Source organism: Garra rufa, chromosome 2 (assembly GCF_049309525.1).
Source record: "Garra rufa chromosome 2, GarRuf1.0, whole genome shotgun sequence".
Classification (NCBI taxonomy): Eukaryota; Metazoa; Chordata; class Actinopteri; order Cypriniformes; family Cyprinidae; genus Garra; species Garra rufa.
In genome coordinates, this window is record NC_133362.1 from 6602230 (window position 1) to 6622336 (window position 20107).

A 20107-nucleotide genomic window follows, 5' to 3' on the forward strand; every position below is an offset into this window, starting at 1 on the left:
AAAACAAATCTTTAAAAGTACAGCCATAAAACAATCTAAAAATATTTTAAAATATTACAAAAAAAAAATACTAACACTAAAATTATTAGTAGTAGTATGAAATGACAATTAAGATGTATTTACAAAAACAAAAAATACAAAATGTAAATAAAAACTGTAATAGGGTATAAATTATCCTAAAATAATACTTATGCAGTTTAACTTTAAAAGTCTAAAAGTAATAAATGTTTGAATGCAAAAAATAAAACTTTAAGTACAGCCATAAAACTATATGTGACCCTGGACCACAAAACCAGTCATAAGGTTAAATTTTACAAAACTGGGATGTATACATCATATGAATACTCAATAAATAAGCTTTCTATTGATGTATGGTTTGTTATGATAATATTTGGCCGAGATACCTGTACATCTATTTGAAAATCTGAAATCTAAGGGTGCAAAAAAATCAAAATACTGAGAAAATCACCTTTAAAGTTGTCCAAATTAGGTTCTTAACAATGCATATTACTAATCAAAAATTAAGTTTTGATATATTTACAGTAGGAATTTTACAAAGAATCATCATGGAACATGATCTTTACTTAATTTCCTAATGATTTTTGGCATAAAAGAAAAATCTAAAATTTTGACCCATGCAATATATTTTTGGCTATTGCTACAAATATACCCCAGCGACTTAAGACTGGTTTTGTGGTCCAGGGTCACATATAGACATATTTTTAAAACACAAAAAACTAAATTACTAAAATATGAACTAAAATTAAAATGAGGTGTATATTATATAGAGAGAGGGAGTGAGAAAGAATAAAAAAACATCAATAGTGTATAAATTAGGCTAAAAATAACACTTTCTTTAACTTAAGTCTATAGTCTAATAACAGCACAATAATAATTAAATATTTAGGGAGATTGATGGCAATCTCTACATAAATGTCATTAGATAAAAGGTCTAAATAAAAAGTAATTGTGAACACAATGTCAGAAGATAAAATAAAATTAAATGAATAATGCACATTACTGGTCTTATTTTAACTGGAATAAATAGAAATAATAATGGTTTATAATAAGTCAAATGATCTCCATGTGTTTCCTGTCAGGCTTGTATGGTGGAGAATGAGTGCGAGGACCCCAGTCAGGAGACCATCACCTTCCTCTACAAGTTCATCGGTGGCGCTTGTCCCAAGAGTTACGGCTTCAATGCGGCTCGCCTGGCAAACATCCCGGAGGAAGTCATCCAGTCTGGCCATAAGAAGGCCCGCGAGTTTGAGAGGAGCACCGTGTCTCTCAGGATATTCAAGTAAGTGACTAACGAACTCTGTACGTAAGTAAAGATCATGTTCCAAGAAGATATTTTGTAAATTTACTACCATAAATATATGAAAGCTTAATTTTTGATTAGTAATATGCATTGCTAAGAACTTCATTTGGACAACTTTAAAGGAGATTTTCTCAATATTTAGATTTTTTGGCACCCTCAGATTACAGATATTCAAATAGTTGTGTCTCAGCCAAATATTGTCCTATCCTAACAAACCATACATCAATGGAAAGCTTGTTTATTCATGTATATTCAAAATATCTACCATTACGACTGGTTTTGTGGTCCAGGGTTATATATTTGAAACTGCAGATGAAGCAGGTTTTGTTTTGTACTTGAAACTCCTAAAAAAGAAACTGTGCTGCTGTTTCCACACTTCATTAAGCTGCACAACCATTTTCAACAGTGATAATAATTTGAAAAGTCTCTCAAGTACCAAAGCATCACATTATAAGCAATATTTTCAAAGTCGGCTGGAGTCACGGCTGTTTAAAATTAGGCTTTCCTATCAAACAAAAGTTTCCAAAACTAAAAATTATGAATTTTAGCATTATGATGACTTATGCATTGTGAACGGAAATGCATTTACAAATTTGTGACCCTGGACCACAAAACAAGCTTTTCATTGATGTATGGTTTGTTAGGATAGGACAATATTTGGTCGAGATACGATTATTTGAAAATCTGCAATGTGAGAGTGCAAAAAAATCAAAATATTGAGAAAATCACCTTTAAAGTTGTCCAAATGAAGTTCTTAGCAATGCATATTACTAATCATAGAACATGATCTTTACTTAATATAATGCTTTTGACATAAAAGAAAAATATATTTTTTGACTATTGCTACGAATATACACGTGCTAGTTAAAGGAGTAGTTCACTTCCAGAACAAAAAATTTACAGATGTACTCACCACCTGTCATCCAAGATGTTCATGTCTCTCTTTCTTCAGTCGTGAAGATTTTTTTTTTTTTGAGGAAAACATTTCAGATGTCTCTCCATATAATGGACTTCTATGGTGCCCCTGAGTTTGAACTTCCAAAATGCAGCTTGAAAGGGCTCTAAATGATCCCAGCCAAGGAAGAAGGGTCTTATCTAGCCAAACGATCTGTAATTTTTTTTTTTAGAAAATAACTATTTATATACTTTTTAACTCCAAATTCTGCATGAACTGTGTGTATTCCTGTGACAGTTAGAGTATGTCAGAAAACTACCATCTCATTTTCTCCTCCAAATTCAAAATCTTCCTACATCGCTGCAAAAGTACAGACCAAGTGTTTACAAAGTCGAAACGCCTTTTACAAAAAAAGGTAGGAATGTAGAACGATTTTGACTTTGGGAGATGGGAGTTTTTTTTTTTAACATACCCTAACTGTCATAAACAGGAATACACAGTTCAGGCAGAGCTACACAAGATGAGCATTTGAGGTTAAAAAGTATAAAAATTGTCATTTTTTTTTTTTTAATAACTGATTGTTTCACTAGATAAGACACTTCTTCCTCGGTTGGGATCATTTAGAGCCCTTTGAAGCACCATAGAAGTCCACTATATGGAGAGAAATAGACACGCATTTGCGGATAAAAGGTATAAAAATTGTTACAAAAAAGAAAATAACGATAATTTCGCTAGATAAGACGCTTCTTCCTTGGCTGGGATCATTTAGAGCCCTTTGAAGCTGCATTTAAATTGCATTTGGGGAGCACCATAGAAGTCAACTATATGGAGAGAAATGGATAAGCCTTTGCAGTTAGAAAGTATAAAAGTTGTCAATTTTTCTAGAAAATAACTGACCGTTTCGCTACATAGGACACTTCGTCCTTGGCTGGGATTGTTTAGAGCCCTTTGAAACTGCATTTTGGAAGTTTAAACTCAGGGGCACCATAGAAGTCCATTATATGGAGAAAAATAGACAAGCATTTGTGGTTCAAAAGTATAAAATTTAGAATTTTTTTTTTTAGTTAGAAAATAACTGATCGTTTCATTAGATAAGACACTTCTTCCTCAGCTGGAATCATTTAGAGCCCTTTGAAAGTTCAAACTCAGGGACACCATAGAAGTCCACTATATGGAGAGAAATCCTGAAATGTTTTCCTCTAAAAACAATTTCTTTACTAGTGAAGAAAGAAAGACATGAACATCTTGGATAACAAGGGGGTGAGTACATTATTTGTACATTTTAGTTCTAGAAGTGAACTACTCCTGTACTTATAAATCCTGTACTAATATATCTACAATCTTCTCATTTGTTCTAACAGGAAGTTGTGTTCATTTGCTGAAACCCCCAGCACTGATCGCGAGCAGTTCACAGCGTTGGTTCGGATGATCGGCAACCTGTGATGCAAAGCGTTTTTTGTTCTTTTTAAGTTCTCCTTTTTCACATTTTCATGAGTTCTGTTGCCGTCACGTAGAAAGCAAGCACTCACTACTGAAATGATCTAATAAAGTTTATTTTTAAAAATGTAACACGTTCCTCTTTGACTAGGAAATTAAACTTTTGATTAATTACTAACAGCTACATAATGGTTATTGAGTACTTCACAATATATTAAGTCTAGATGTCATGGAACATGCATACAATTCAGGCTGTATGAGAACCCACAGTCACCAAATACAGTTGGATGGATGGAGGGGGGGGGCACAAAAAAAGCTGTACAGATATTCATCAGAGCTTCAAATAAGCACGAAGCCTTCTTTAAAATCTCCAGCAATGTCACTCGGGCTCGCGTCGCCTCGCTCGCGGCATTCGGAGCGAAGCGACGCGAGAACGCGATGCTTTCGCAAGTCTGGCGTCTTACGGAACAGTTGGCGGTTTTGAATCCTGGAGTCGACCAATCAGGATGAGTGGGCGGGGCTAATCACATATGCGTATGGGCGCCGAATCGTTAGCACCAGCCTCGTGAAAACACTTCATATCACTTTCACACTCAAAACATTGCTGGAGAATACTTAGTGTTTCTCTTCCTTTTCTCTTTTTTCCTCAAATCTCTTTCACAGAAAGAACATACATCCTGCGACATGAGAACAAATACAGCAATCTAAGGTATAAACAACCCCGAAATTAATATACTTATAATAAAATAAAAAGACATTCAAGTACATTTAAGATTTTTGCTTGAAAATACAAAACTACATGAGAAAGCATTAAAATCAAACCTCAACATCTTAAAAAAAAAATGAAACAAAAGCAAAACTGAAGTGCTGGGTCTTTTTTTTCCGTACATATACAAGAGCGCGGTGGCGGCTGCATGGGAAGCATCGAGTCTTTACGCTCTGGGTCCATTTCTCTCGTATGGCTCAGACCGTCTTCGTTTCCCTTCACCACCAATCCTGAGTCACCGGCGCCGTCCCGAGCGGCGGGGAGAAACGGGATCCACGCCGAATCCGTTTGTTAAATAGAAATGTTTCCTCTCTGCGTTTACGCGATGCTTGCTTGCTTTCTTTCTCCAAGAGTTTGTTTGAATAAAATTGAATTATTTCTAGCGTGTAATCTCATCTGAGCACATGGAGTCTGTCGGTTTGGGAGCGGCTCCGCTTCAGTTGTGCTGCAGCGTGTTGGACTCTATAGGAGGCGCCGAGTCGTACAGCGTGTCTGTGTCGTGCGTGGGCTCTCCGGCTAGTGTGCAAGGGTTCGACAACGTCCCCGCGCCGCAGTCACAGAAAAACCTGCGGACGGAAAGACATTCAATTAGACGCTGCAGATACACAAATGAGAATTAAAAGAGACAAAATCTATATGCGCAAATTATAGGGTTGCAAAGGGGTGGAAAATGTTTTCTCAAAGTTTCCAATGAAATGTTTATTTTATGTTTTACATTTCTGCTACTCTCATATAAAAATGTAATATGTTAGCAGAAATGTAAAGTTTAAAATTTAAGTGAATTTTGAAAGATGAAAAATTCCACAAATTTAAATATAAAAAATATATATAAATGAAATCTGCTAATCTCATTAAAACTTTAAATATAAAAAAACTTAATGACAGTGAAAATATCAAAAATTCTATATTAAATGAAAAATAACTAAAAGAGACAAAAAAATAAAACTTCAACAAAAAATGTAAATAAAAAGTGAAAATAACAATATATATTAGGCTTCACTGAAAATGAAAGTATATTGTTTAATTAAAACCTAATTTAATACATTTTAATTGTGATTTTTTTTTCATAATTAAGCATATTTCCCCCTAAATTCCATCAAATTCCAAAGTGTCCAAATATTTCAAAATATTTTTGCAACCCTAATTGTATATATAAAGAGAGAAAAATGTGTTTGTGTTCATTTATTTATTTATTATTAAAATTAAGCCTAATTTTATATAGTTTTAATATAATAAAAATACTTTTTATAGTACATTTCAAATGAAATATTTTTGTGACAATTAAGCACATTTCCCCCTAAATTCTCAATATTTAATACAGCAATTTAATTTAATTAATTTTACAATTAAATCTGCATATATTATGTTGTATACAAAAAAATATATTTTTGGTTTACCAATTTGTCATTTTGTCAAATCTAGAAATTTTACTTGTAAATAAAAAAAAATCTAATCTTTAACACCTAAAATAAAATATATTTATTTTAAATACAGTTTGAAGTAAAATGTATATATATAAGCCTAGCGTACTATTCAAATAATTAAAATCACGTTGCTGGCGTCTCCTCATATCCCTTTATTAATAAAAAAAAAAAGTTTTATTAAATGTTTTTATTTATTGAAATATTTAATTCAAATTTTCTTTATTAATTTTTGGATTTTTGCATTTGCGCAATTGTTAATTTATTTCTAAATTGTAATAACATTGTGATATTATTTGCATGACACTTCATAATCCAAAAAACATTCACAAATGCAGTACTTTTTGAAATTTTGACATTTAAGTAGCATAAATTAATGGTATAGCAAATACATTTTGTACAATTAAGTCAATTTGTATGTCTAAATGTCATTTGTTTCCCCCACATTAATGCAAATTTGAGGAGAAAACATGCTTAATTGTTGTAAAAAAAAAAAAAAAATCTCTTAATTAACAAATGACACCTTATTACAAAGTGTTACCAGTAATTCCTGTTTTAGTAGTACATGCAAAGAAAAATGATGCAAAGGAATGACTGACCTATCATGTCTAATAAATTCTACGTCGTGGCCTTGATGACACTTCTTGATGCAGTTCACACAGATGGCGTTGCGGTCTGTGGTGTTACAGGTGTGACACCTGTGCAGAGAAAACACATCTGTGAGAAAACTAGCCGCTGAAGTTTCACACACATTTCAGGATGGGTTCCCAGGAGAAGCGTACCTGTAAAAATCGTGCATTGGATAGCTGGTGTAACTGGAAATCTTGTACAGGCACTGACCTCTGCTCACCGCTTTCTCTATGGCATCCTGATTGTTCATGATTTTGTTGTCTGCAAAGAAGATGACATGAGAATTGGGTTTATTTAAAGTCCACTGGATCATAAAGAGGGAAATTGAAGATGTTTCCAGTTTACCTTTCATCGTGACGTTGACGCCAGACGCGAGAAACAAGCCACCGAAGCGGTTGTTGAAAATCTGATTGCCTTCTAATGTCGCCGTCGCATGATTCGTGATCTCAATACCTGCAACACAGACAGCTTAACATTATGCGTCTAGTGTGTGTGTGTTTTTATACAAATACATTTTAATTGTGAATTATATATATATTTTTTTATATTTATTTCTTTTAAATTATACATTTATAAAATAAAAACTAAAAAAAATCTAACTTCAAAATGTATTACTTTTTTTAAATTATAAATTGAAATAAATATTTTAATTTGCTATATATGTACAGTATATTAAATTCTTTATATACTTTTTAATTTTAACAAATATAAAATAAAGACAATTTTTTATTATTGATAATTTTTCACATATATATATATACTTATTTTTGTCTACATTTTACATTTCTTTATCATTTTTTACTTTCTTATATGAATTATGTTAAAAAATATATGCCTGTTTAAAAAAAATGTAATTACTCATTTAAAATTATTAAAATGAGGATTCTGCATTTTACAAATAATATATAATTTTTTACTTCTACATTTTTTATATATGTTTAATTATACATTTATAAAATAAAAAACAACTTAATTTAATTCTGCATCTATAAAATTATTAAAATGAGAATTCTGCATTTTATAAATATATATATATATAACTTTTTACTTCCACATTATTTTATTTTATTTTTTATATATATGTTTAATTATACATTAATAAAACCATAAAAAACAACAACAAAACAGAAGAGTTATTTATTCTTATTTACAATTATTAAATAAAATAAAAAAACAATTTAATTCTGCATATAATTTTTTTGATTTTCTAATTTCTTCATATATGAAATAAAAAAATGTAATTACTCTCATTTAAATTAAATTTATTAAATGAAATTAATTCTGCATTTTATATATATATATATATATATATTAGGGCCGGGACTCGATTAAAAATTTTAATCTAATTAATTAGAGGCTTTGTAATTAATTAATCGAAATTAATCGCATTTTAATCGCATGTAAATATTTGACCTGAGAACAGTGAGAATTAAGATTTTTACATGGATTTTTAGTATACCATTGAATAATGACTGAATACATAAGCTTAAGCAACAAAATATTGTTTATTTTTGTTCAACCAAGTCCAACAGACCAGTACAATATTGCCATTAAAAGTGTAGCAAGAGGCATGTTCTTTAACGAGTCTTTCATTCCGAGAACTCTGCTCTTGTGTTTGCTTAATTATGCATTTAAACTTTAATGACCAAACCTATCATTATAAATGTTGCTGCACATGGAATATAACGCGGATAACATTTAAAAAATAGTTTTTATCAGGTTACACACTGATTATTTATCACTCAAACCCCTTTCTCTACCTGTCCGTTGGTCGCGTATATCCTCCATGTTTGTAGTTTTTTAACACTTTTTATGCGTGTTTGTAGTTCTAATTGAATCCTCGTTCACGGCGCAGTGTGTTGCGGGCAATATTAGCAGTTAAGAGTGTGCATTGATCGTTAAGTAGTAGACCATCCGGGAATCTTTGGAATACTTTTTAAACATACTACGATTTGGGACATACAATACTATTTAGGACGGACGTCTTTGGCTTGTCTGAACCTGAACGCTAGTTTGTGCTCCAGTATAATCGGTCCGCCGAATCTCATCTAGTGAGAAACGTTCCGCGGTGCAAAACGTATTGCGATTAAAATGCGTTAAAAAATTTTAACGCGTTATTTTTGTGTAATTAATTAATCTAAATTAACGCGTTAAAGTCCCGGCCCTAATATATATATATATATATATATATATATATATATATATATATATATATATATATATATATATATATATATATACACACACACACACATATACACATATACATATATATATATATTTTTTTATACAAATACATCTTAATTGTGAATTATATATTATATATAATTTTTTATATTTATTTATTTTAAATTATACATTTATAAAATAAAAACTAAAAAAATTCTAACTTCAAAATGTATTACTTTTTTTTTTTTATAAATTGAAATAAAAAATATTTTAATTTGTAGTATGTAGTAGTATAGCATGTCAAAGTTGATGTAGTAAGTGTAAAGAGTACTGAAATGAAAAATCCGTACCAGCAGCGAAACCATCGAATATCCTGTTCTTGCGCAGCACAGGGTGACTGTTGGTACTGATGAGCACTCCGGCCTGAGCATTTCTGAAGATATCGTTCTCCTCCAGCAAGCCTACAACACATAAACACATCATCATGAAGCTGAAGCGCAGACAGAACAGACTGTGATTCTATGAGGAGAGGAGCATCACCTCGTCCTCCGTTGAATATACAGATTCCCCCGTCTCTCCCGTCGTGGATCTTGTTTCTGCGGAGCGTGGGGTTGCTGTCGGTCTTGATCCAAACCCCGGCCATGGCGTTGTCAAAGATTTCGTTGTCTTCAATAAAGCCTAAACCTGAGAAGAGAGAGATTCAGAGGACACTTATTTTTATTTATCTGATCAAAATATGGAAATGTGAGTCTTTATATCAAGAAAGGCATCAAAAAGATGGAAAATTACCTGAATTGTAAACAAGAATTCCTCCGTTCTGTCCACCCCAGATCTTATTCCGTCTAATTTTGGGATTGCTGCCAGTCCTACAAGAGGAAATGCAAAAAAAAAAAAAATCATTTTATGTCACATTTTTTTATTTTTTAGTCTGTGTTGCTGCCTGATAACGGCAAATATTATAATTACTTCGGCAATAATGTATTTATTAAACTTGTCTTTTTAACAGTGAACCTTGAAATTAAAAAAAAAAAAAAAATCATAAATTAATATAAAAATAATGGTAACACTTTACAATAAGGTTCATTAATTAAACATTAATGTATTAACTAACATGAACTAACCATGAACAATACATTTGTTACTGTATTTACTAATCTTCATTAACGTTAGTTAACGAAAAACACAGTTGTTCATTGTTTGTTCATGTTAGTTCACACTTCATTAACTAATGTTAACAAGATTTTAATAATGTATTAGTAAATGTTGAAATTAACATTAACACAGATTAATAAATGCTGTATAAGTGCAGTTCATTATTAGTTCATGTTAACTAATGTGGTTAACTAATGTTAACTTAAAGAACCTTATTGTAAAGTGTTACCAAAATAATAAATTAAATAAATATAAAAATAACCAAAACAAAATATGCTACTACTAGTGTTAAAAATAATATAAAATTAACTAATTGAATAATAATAATTAATTAATTTGATAGACTGTTGTATTAAAATGATAAAATAGGCTTGTCTTCTCAACAGTGAATTTCCTTGAACCTTGAAAAAAATTTAATAACTTGTATAAATAAACAAATAATATACAAGTAATTAATGAATAAAATATAAAAACTGAAATATGCAATTTAGTGATAAAATAATATAAAAATAAATCTAAAAGATAGATTGTTTTATTAAACTTAAAATGAACTTGTGTTTTTAACAGTGACTTTTTTGACCTTGAAAAAAGTATAATAATAATAATAATAAAGTAAATTTGTATACATAAATAAATAATATAAAAATGATAAAGGAATTACATATAGAAATAAAACAAAATATGCAATTAATAGTGATAATATAACAAATAAAATAAATAAACTTGTCTTTTTAACAGTGAATTTGAGTGAAAACAGTGAAACAGGTAAAATAATCAAAAAATTACAAATTAATACAAAAAAAGTGTCAAATGTGAGAGCACTGTTGCAAAATAGGATATGACAAAACAATTTTATCTTGATTTTTTTGTTTTCATGATCATAGAAATTTAAAAATTCAAGTATCGCCCATCCCTACATGTTAATGCTTAAGTTAAACCTGAAAATCATGAATCAATGACTCCACTGACCTGATCTGAACTCCAGAATACATGTGGTTATAGATGTCATTGTCTTCTAGCACTCCGTGACCGTTATCATAAAAATAAACGCCAACCTGCGGACAAAAACACATTCAATGCATCACAACAAGAAGATCCAGAGACTTAGCCTGGAAAAATCCAGACCCTAATCTATTAAGATTAAGGGTCTGGCATCGAGCAATGAAAAGTGCCTAACTCGAGGGGCGGCACCAAGCATGCATTTGAAACTCTAACAAGTCTAACTCGTTCATTGTAGCGGCCAAAGCCGTTTCAAACAACTGGTGTTCATCTGTTTACTAAATGATTCCGGACGTCGGAACGCTGAAGTCATCATCTTAGCTCGCCTCTGGCCCGCCTACATCAGATACACCGATTTGATTGGTTCCCAGAACTGCTTACGTAATGCAGTAACGTGGATCATTGCTCGATGCCAGAGTGTCTTGCAGAGACAATTCAAATTGTGCTCTCGCGAGACCTCTGGATTTCCAGGGTAGCAGAGACTGGCTTCACACTTAGATTTTATCTATAATAAAATAAAAAAAAACAGCTCCATCCCAAACACAATACTGAGCCCATAGGTTTGGTCTTTCACATAATTAAACACCAAAAGGGGCTCCTCACAATCTCTGCATGAGTCTATATAAAGCGTGCATGTGAAATCAGGTCACACAGAGCCAGGAAAGTGAAGCATACGCACCTGTTTCCCGCTGTGTATCCTGTTTCTGCGCAGTACAGGTGTGCTGCCTGTGGTCACCCACACACCGGCCAATGTGTTACTGTACACCTCGTTCTCCTCGATCACTCCCTGACCCTTCTCATGCTGAAACACACCCCAGAGACATGGGAAATCAGTCTATAGCAATGCTTTAACAGGAATTAACAGGTGCTTGGAGCAAAAATGGCACAAAAATGAACAAAAAAAAAAACAAATGCAAGATACTGGGGTGAAAGAGTTGACGGTACCCATTGGCTTCCATACTATGAAAAAAATACTATGGAAGTCTAGGCCACCGATAGATTTGCGTAAAAAAATGAAATATATATATATATATATATATATATATATATATATATATATATATAAAAAGAGTATGAGATTAAAGTCGGAATATTTAAAAATTTTCAACATGTACAACAATTACTTTCGAGAATAAAGTCGAATCATTCAGAAACTATTCCGACTTTATTCTCGAGACTACTCCGACTTTATTCTGGAAACTATACTGACTTTATTCTCCAAACATTCCGACTTTATTCTCCAAACATTCCAACTTTCTTCTCCAAACATTCCGGCTTTCTTCTCCAAATATTCTGACTTTATTCTCGAGACTATTCTGACTTTCTTCTGGAAACTATACTGACTTTATTCTCCAAACATTCCGACTTTATTCTCCAAACATTCCGACTTTATTCTCCAAACATTCCGACTTTATTCTCCAAATATTCCGACTTTATTCTGGAAACTATTCTGACTTTATTCTCCAAACATTCATACTTTATTCTCCAAACATTCCGACTTTATTCTCCAAACATTCCGACTTTATTCTCCAAACATTCAGACTTTCTGCTGGAAACTATACTGACTTTTTTCTCGAAACTATACTGACTTTATTCTCCAAACATTCAGACATTATTCTCGAAACTATTCCGACATTATTCTCGAAACTATTCCGACATTATTCTCCAAACATTCCAACTTTCTTCTCCAAACATTCCGGCTTTCTTCTCCAAATATTCCGACTTTATTCTCGAGACTATTCTGACTTTCTTCTGGAAACTATACTGACTTTATTCTCCAAACATTCCGACTTTATTCTCCAAACATTCCGACTTTATTCTCCAAACATTCCGGCTTTCTTCTCCAAATATTCCGACTTTATTCTGGAAACTATACTGACTTTATTCTCCAAACATTCATACTTTATTCTGCAAACATTCCGACTTTATTCTCCAAACATTCCGACTTTCTGCTGGAAACTATACTGACTTTTTTCTCGAAACTATACTGACTTTATTCTCCAAACATTCCGCCTTTATTCTCCAAACATTATGACTTTCTTCTGGTAACTATACTGACTTTATTCTCCAAACATTATGACTTTCTTCTGGTAACTATACTGACTTTATTCTCCAAACATTCCGACTTTCTTCTGGAAACTATACTGACTTTATTCTCCAAACATTATGACTTTCTGCTGGAAACTATACTGACTTTATTCTCCAAACATTATGACTTTCTGCTGGAAACTATACTGACTTTTTTCTCGAAACTATACTGACTTTATTCTCCAAACATTCCGCCTTTATTCTCCAAACATTATGACTTTCTTCTGGTAACTATACTGACTTTATTCTCCAAACATTATGACTTTCTTCTGGTAACTATACTGACTTTATTCTCCAAACATTCCGACTTTCTTCTGGAAACTATACTGACTTTATTCTCCAAACATTATGACTTTCTTCTGGTAACTATACTGACTTTATTCTCCAAACATTCCGACTTTCTTCTGGAAACTATACTGACTTTTTTCTCGAAACTATACTGACTTTATTCTCCAAACATTATGACTTTCTGCTGGAAACTATACTGACTTTTTTCTCGAAACTATACTGACTTTATTCTCCAAACATTCCGACTTTCTTCTGGAAACTATACTGACTTTATTCTCCAAACATTCCGACTTTCTGCTGGAAACTATACTGACTTTTTTCTCGAAACTATACTGACTTTATTCTCCAAACATTCCGCCTTTATTCTCCAAACATTATGACTTTCTTCTGGTAACTATACTGACTTTATTCTCCAAACATTATGACTTTCTTCTGGTAACTATACTGACTTTATTCTCCAAACATTCCGACTTTCTTCTGGAAACTATACTGACTTTATTCTCCAAACATTATGACTTTCTTCTGGTAACTATACTGACTTTATTCTCCAAACATTATGACTTTCTTCTGGTAACTATACTGACTTTATTCTCCAAACATTCCGACTTTCTTCTGGAAACTATACTGACTTTATTCTCCAAACATTATGACTTTCTTCTGGAAACTATTCTGACTTTATTCTCCAAACATTCCGACTTTCTTCTGGAAACTATACTGACTTTATTCTCCAAACATTCCGACTTTCTTCTGCAAACATTCCGACTTTATTCTCCAAATATTCAGACTCTATTCTCGAAACTATTCTGACTTTATTCTCCAAACATTCCAAATTTATTCTCCAAACATTCAGACGTTATTCTCGAAACTATTCCGACATTATTCTCGAAACTATTCCAACTTTATTCTCCAAACATTATGACTTTCTTCTGGTAACTATACTGACTTTATTCTCCAAACATTCCGACTTTCTTCTGGAAACTATACTGACATTATTCTCCAAACATTCCGAATTTACTCTCCAAACATTCCGACTTTATTCTCCAAACATTCCGACTTTCTTCTCCAAACATTCCGACTTTCTTCTGGAAACTATACTGACTTTATTCTCCAAACATTCAGACTTTATTCTCGAAACTATTCTGACTTTATTCTCCAAACATTCCAAATTTATTCTCCAAACATTCAGACGTTATTCTCGAAACTATTCCGACATTATTCTCGAAACTATTCTGACTTTATTCTCCAAACATTCCGACTTTCTTCTGGAAACTATACTGACTTCATTCTCCAAACATTCAGACTTTATTCTCGAAACTATTCTGACTTTATTCTCCAAACATTCCAAATTTATTCTCCAAACATTCAGACGTTATTCTCGAAACTATTCCGACATTATTCTCGAAACTATTCTGACTTTATTCTCCAAACATTCCGACTTTCTTCTGGAAACTATACTGACTTCATTCTCCAAACATTCAGACTTTATTCTCGAAACTATTCTGACTTTATTCTCCAAACATTCCAAATTTATTCTCCAAACATTCAGACGTTATTCTCGAAACTATTCCGACATTATTCTCAAAACTATTCTAACTTTCGAAACATTCCGACTTTCTCAAAACATTCTGACTTTCTCGAAACATTCCGACTTAAAAAAAAATACTGCACAATTAAAGTCTAAATGTTTTGAGAAAAATATTCAAAATATTACAAAATTCAAGTTGAAAATTTTTTTTTTTAAAAAGTCAAAATATTCAGATTTTCTCAAAACATTCCGACTTCCTCGAAACATTACAACTTTCTCAAAACATTATGACTTTCTCAAAACATTACGACTTTCAAAAAATACTGCACGAATAAAGTCTAAATGTTTTGAGAATAAATTTGAAATTATGAGAATAAATTTGAAATGTTTCAATAATAAAGTCAAAATACTACGAGAATAAAGTCTAAATGTTTCAAAAATTAAGTCAAAATTATGAGAATAAAGTCAAAACTGTGAGAATAAAGTTGAAATATTTTTAAAGTCAAAATATTTCAAAAATAAAGTCAAAATGTTTTGAGAATAAAGTCAAAATTACGAGAATAAAGTCAAAATATTTTGAAAATAAAGTTGAAATTTCAAAAATAAAGTCAAAATATCAAAAAAAAAATAGTTGAAATTAAGAGAATAAAGTACTTTCTCATAGTATTATGACTATTCTCAAAATATTTCAACTTTATTCTCAAAATGTTCAGACTACAATCTTAGATTTGCTGTTTTTTTTTAACGTGCCACTAAAACGCCGTTGTACTACCAGCAACTGTTTGGTTACCAGCATTCTTCAAAATATCTTCTTTCATGTTCAACAGATGAATGAAACTCACGTAGGTTTAAAAAATTACCAATTTTCATTTTTGTGTGAAGTGTCCCTTTAATTTCTGACCCTGTATTAGAATGTGACTGAGAATGCAAGGTTTTTATCCATTTGCTCTCACAACATAAATGCCTCCATGCTGTCCGTCGTGGATCTTGTTGTGCCGGACGATCGGGCAGCTGTTGGTCCGGATCTGGATTCCAGCTAAGGCGTTGCCGTAGATATCGTTCCCTTCGATGAGGCCTCGGCCGTCACCGAATATGTAAACACCACCCTGGTTGCCATTAAATATGGCGTTACCCCTGTGATCGATCAAAAGAGAGGTTATAATTGAACATATACAATGTAACTGTACAGATATCGCAGTATGAAATGATTAGAAGTGTGTTTATGGGGTTTCTCACCTGATCGTGGGGTCGCTGTTTGAGGTAATCCACACACCCGCAAAGTTGTTTGCATAGATCTTGTTCTCGATGAACTGGCCTCTGCCCTTCTCGTGCACATAGATGCCGCCCGTCTGTCCGTGATGGATCTCGCAGCGCACTACCGTAGGGTTAGCATACGCCTTCACCTCGAAACCTGCTATCCGGTTCCTGTGGATGCTGCAGCTTTCAAAGTAGCCCTGCAGAGGGAGCCAGAGAGTCATCAAAAACACAGAATATAGTTTAGATTAGAATATAGGTTTACTAAAACCATAAAAAATAATAAATAAACTTTAGAAGGGATAGTTCACCCACAAATGAAATATAATGTGAAAAAATGTATGTAATTACTGACAGAAATTTCATTTTTGCGTGAACTATTCCTTTAACTAAAATAAAATAAAATATTTAAAAAAAAATAGTTAAATTTACTACATTTCTCATTTAGTTTATGTTGATCAAAGATGACTAAAACTAAAATAACAATTAATAGAAATGAAATAGAACTTAAAAAAATAATAGTAAAAATGATTTTAATAAAACTAAAAATTGCTCAAATTAACTAAATGTCAAAATATGAATAAAAATTACTATGCCAAAATTTCATTTTTTTTTTAATTCAAAAACTAAACGACTAAAACTAAAATAGAAATAAAAATTAACTTAAATAGAAAAAAATGACAAAAGCACAACCTAAATTTCTCAAATTTAAACTCCAATTAAAATGGAAACTAATTCAGAAAAAAGCTAATTCAAAATATTATAGTAATCATTACTTTATAGGCATTTAAAAAATAAATAGAAATGAGATAAATAGAAATAGAAACGTAAACCTGTATAAAGTATAAAGCTATTACATTAATAATTTATAAATATTAGATGAAAACATAAATAGAAATTTTTTTTTCTCATTTTTTATTTTGTGATTTTGTAATTTCTATTAGTTTTTTTATATTTCTATTTGGCTTTCTTTTTTGTTGTTTTTTTTTAGTACACCAAGTATTTTAGTACACCAACTTCGACTTATTTTATTTCAGTTAGTTGACAAGGTTTTGAAATTACTAAAATAGAAATAAAAATTAAGTTAAACTGAAAAATAAAATAACTAATAAAAATGGCAAAAGCACAACATAAATTACTTCAATAGTTTTATTCTAATATTTACATTTTATTTCAGCTTTATCTTCAACAAAAAACATAATTATATATATATATATATTTTTTTTTTTTTGTGATTTTGTAAATGTCTATTAGTTTTTTTATATTTCTATTTAACTTAATTTTTTTTAACTACACTAAGTACTTTTTTACACTAACTTCGCTTTATTTAATTTTTTAAAGTTTTTTTAATTACTACAATAGAAATAAAAATTAAGTTAAACTGAAAAATAAAATAAGTCATAAAAATGGCAAACATAAATTACTCAAATTAAAATGGAAACTAAAAAAAAAGCCAATTAAAAATATTAATAAATATAATAGTATATAAATAATACAAAAAAAATTGTTTTTGTTAATTGACAATGCTGAAATAAAATGAAAAATAAATTTTAGATGCAAAATATAATATATATACAAAATAGATAATAAATTAGTTAATAATATTTATGTTTTATTTTAGTTATGTTTAATTGTGAATATCCCCCATGTCTCAATATGTTTAAAGTCAGTGTGTACCATGCCGTGGTCAAACGTAAACACCCCGACATCTCTGCCGTGATGGATGTGGTTTCGTCTGATGATAGGGTTGCCGTGGTTTTTCACCCAGATCCCTGCTAGAGCATTATTGGAGATCTCGTTGTCTTCATAAATGCCCTGCAGAGCACACAGAGAGAGAGCGACCGCTGAACACCGCAATTCATCTGCTACAGAAACCAATCTGCCGGTATATTACAGACAGTGTTTCATATTACCTGCGCGTGGTCCGTGATATAGAGCCCCACGTTCTCACAGTCACTGATGTTACAGTGTTTGATGGTGGGTGACGCTCCCTGGCCGCTCACACACACTGCAGAGCCCACTGCAGGAACACAACACACCATCGTCAGCATCAGACACGACACAAGAGCTTCACACATTACACATGATATACATGATTTCAGGTCACATGCACAAATAACTGAACGAGTTATGCATGTTTACTCAGGAAAAACAATACGCAGTGCGACGGAAGTGGCCTTTAGTGTTAAAGAAAGGCCTTATGGAAATCATTTTATTTTAACCCACATTGCTTTTTTGCATTTTAATTTGATCAATTTTATGGATTCAGTTTTTTTCCGGATTCCATTTAATAGTTAAAGGGATAGTTCACTCAATAATGAAAATTCTGTCATTAATTAATCACCCTCATGTTGTTCCAAACTTAACTACGTTTCTGGGTCTGGGAACATTTTAGTTGCATTGCTGTCTATGCAGAGATCAAAAAGATTTCATTAAATATATCCAAATGTGTGTTCTGAAGATGAACAATGGTTTGGAACGGCAGCAGGGTGTCTACAGGTTTGACCAAGTTAAATTTAAGACATTTTAAGACTTTTTAATACCATTTTCAAACAAAATTTAAGACCAAATTGAAAGTCCCGCAAAAGTCAAGCACAAAACTATGAGGATATTTTAAATTATTTTATTTAACTGATTGTTCTTGGGAATATTCAACAGAAAACACTATTCCAGAAGAAGAACGGATAAAAAAAAATAGTTTTTTCCTAATTACTGAATGCTTACTTTAAGTACTTCTAATCCACAGCAAAAACTACTAGCTGAACTAATAAAGCCAGTAACAAAACAAGAACAATTACACAAATGACAAGTGTAAATGAATACAACATAAAATTACTAATAAAATCATTAACCCTAGATATTTAATAATTAATTGAAAAATAACTAGTGCTTCTCACTGCAGGTATTTATAGGATGCTGTCTCTTTAAGGCCTAATGCACGTACCTAATACTGGCACGCATCTCTTTCTCAGCTGTTTCGGTTCACTGAAGAAGACATAACCGACTGTGTTTACCAGAATACCAAAACGGGTATTTAGACAGGACTTTGTATGTACGTTTCCGTTCAAGAGGAATCAATCTGTGCGAATCGCGCCTCTCTCTCTCTCTCTCTCTCTCTCTCTCTCTCTCTCTCTGATAAAAAAATCAGCGTGCGTGTTCCCTTTTTAAATAGTTTGAATTGGTAAAGTGGCAAGACAAAACGTGGTAATTATAAACTTTTACTCTATGATGGTTAAACTTAGAAAATCCGCGAATCACATGCGTGTAGTTGGGCGGAAACCCGCTAAATCTGGCAACACTGAGGCGTTGTCAAGCAAGCGCGTGTCTAGCAACAGAACAGATTTAGAACCTGCGCAGGCGATTCTCCTCAAAACAATAAACTTTTCCTTTTCAAAGTGTAAAAAAAAACATTTTAATGGAGAAATTCCCTCTAAAATTAAGATTAAAAAATTAAGACCCTTGGATTTAGATTTAAGACAAATTAAGACATTTCAAGGCCTTATTTTAGGACAACGGAATTTAAGACTTTTTAAGGATCCGCGGCCACCCTGGGCAGTATAGTATATAAATAATACTAAAATAAAATAATAAAAAATAGTTTTTGTTAATTGATAAAAATTATATATATATCGGATCGGTTTTGAAAAAATGGTATTGTTGCATCCCTACATGGAACTTGTACAGTTACACAACAATTTATTACAAAACCTAACAAAAATGACATTTATGGGACTTTTATTTTTCCTGTATTCAATTTTACCATCGAATTAAATGTTTGGTAACCAAAAAGCATGTTTAATGAATTAAAATTAAGAAACAACTTTTTTTAGACAAATTTTGGCTCGCTAAAAAAAACAACAATTTAAAAATAGTTATACCGTAAAATTTAAAAAAATTATACCGTAAAATCCCTAACCACAAGTATGAGCAATAGTAATAATAACGACTGACTTCTGAACTCACTATTGAGCATTACAATAAACATGCAACACATAAACAAAGGAAAAACCAAGACAAACAAGGCTGCGGTGACCTGTGCAGGTACTGCGGATGATGCAGTGGTCAATGATGGGGCTGCAGTTGACGGTGATCTCCAGACAGTGATGAGCGTTGTGATGTTGAGCTGATTTGTCATCAGGATTGAACTGCAACAGAGAGCCAT

General features: G+C 31.8%; 2 protein-coding genes across 3 annotated transcripts in view; one reads left to right on the plus strand and one right to left on the minus strand.

The window, feature by feature from the left end:
* Positions 1 to 1010: 1010 nt before the first annotated feature.
* Positions 1011 to 3785, plus strand: msh6 (mutS homolog 6 (E. coli)). Its single transcript, XM_073834820.1, has 2 exons — positions 1011 to 1300; positions 3578 to 3785. Exons 1-2 carry the CDS (start codon positions 1107 to 1109, stop codon positions 3657 to 3659), a joined length of 276 nt encoding a protein of 91 aa, XP_073690921.1. The 5' UTR covers positions 1011 to 1106; the 3' UTR covers positions 3660 to 3785.
* fbxo11a (F-box protein 11a) overlaps positions 3754 to 20107 on the minus strand; it is a 36706-nt gene continuing 20352 nt past the window's right edge. Inside the window, exons 9-22 of one of the 2 annotated variants that reach the window (XM_073834819.1) lie at positions 19979 to 20090; positions 17859 to 17965; positions 17623 to 17760; positions 15928 to 16145; positions 15645 to 15825; positions 11470 to 11592; positions 10761 to 10846; positions 9429 to 9505; positions 9180 to 9323; positions 8990 to 9100; positions 6816 to 6923; positions 6623 to 6731; positions 6440 to 6538; positions 3754 to 4985 (exon numbers count right to left, since the gene is read on the minus strand). In XM_073834819.1, the coding sequence (XP_073690920.1) occupies positions 4856 to 4985; positions 6440 to 6538; positions 6623 to 6731; positions 6816 to 6923; positions 8990 to 9100; positions 9180 to 9323; positions 9429 to 9505; positions 10761 to 10846; positions 11470 to 11592; positions 15645 to 15825; positions 15928 to 16145; positions 17623 to 17760; positions 17859 to 17965; positions 19979 to 20090 (1743 nt within the window). In that variant the 3' untranslated portion in view covers positions 3754 to 4855. Of the gene's footprint in view, positions 4986 to 6439; positions 6539 to 6622; positions 6924 to 8989; positions 9101 to 9179; positions 9324 to 9428; positions 9506 to 10760; positions 10847 to 11469; positions 11593 to 15644; positions 15826 to 15927; positions 16146 to 17622; positions 17761 to 17858; positions 17966 to 19978; positions 20091 to 20107 lie in introns of both variants that reach the window. The other variant, XM_073834818.1, reaches the window with a different exon arrangement.

Excerpts from the sequence above, each read along its gene's own strand:
- msh6 (XM_073834820.1), top strand. The coding sequence starts at position 1,107 with ATGGTGGAGAATGAGTGCGAGGACCCCAGTCAGGAGACCATCACCTTC. Across the intron at positions 1,301-3,577 it reads GTGTCTCTCAGGATATTCAA|GAAGTTGTGTTCATTTGCTG; the intron begins GTAAGTGACTAA and ends TTGTTCTAACAG.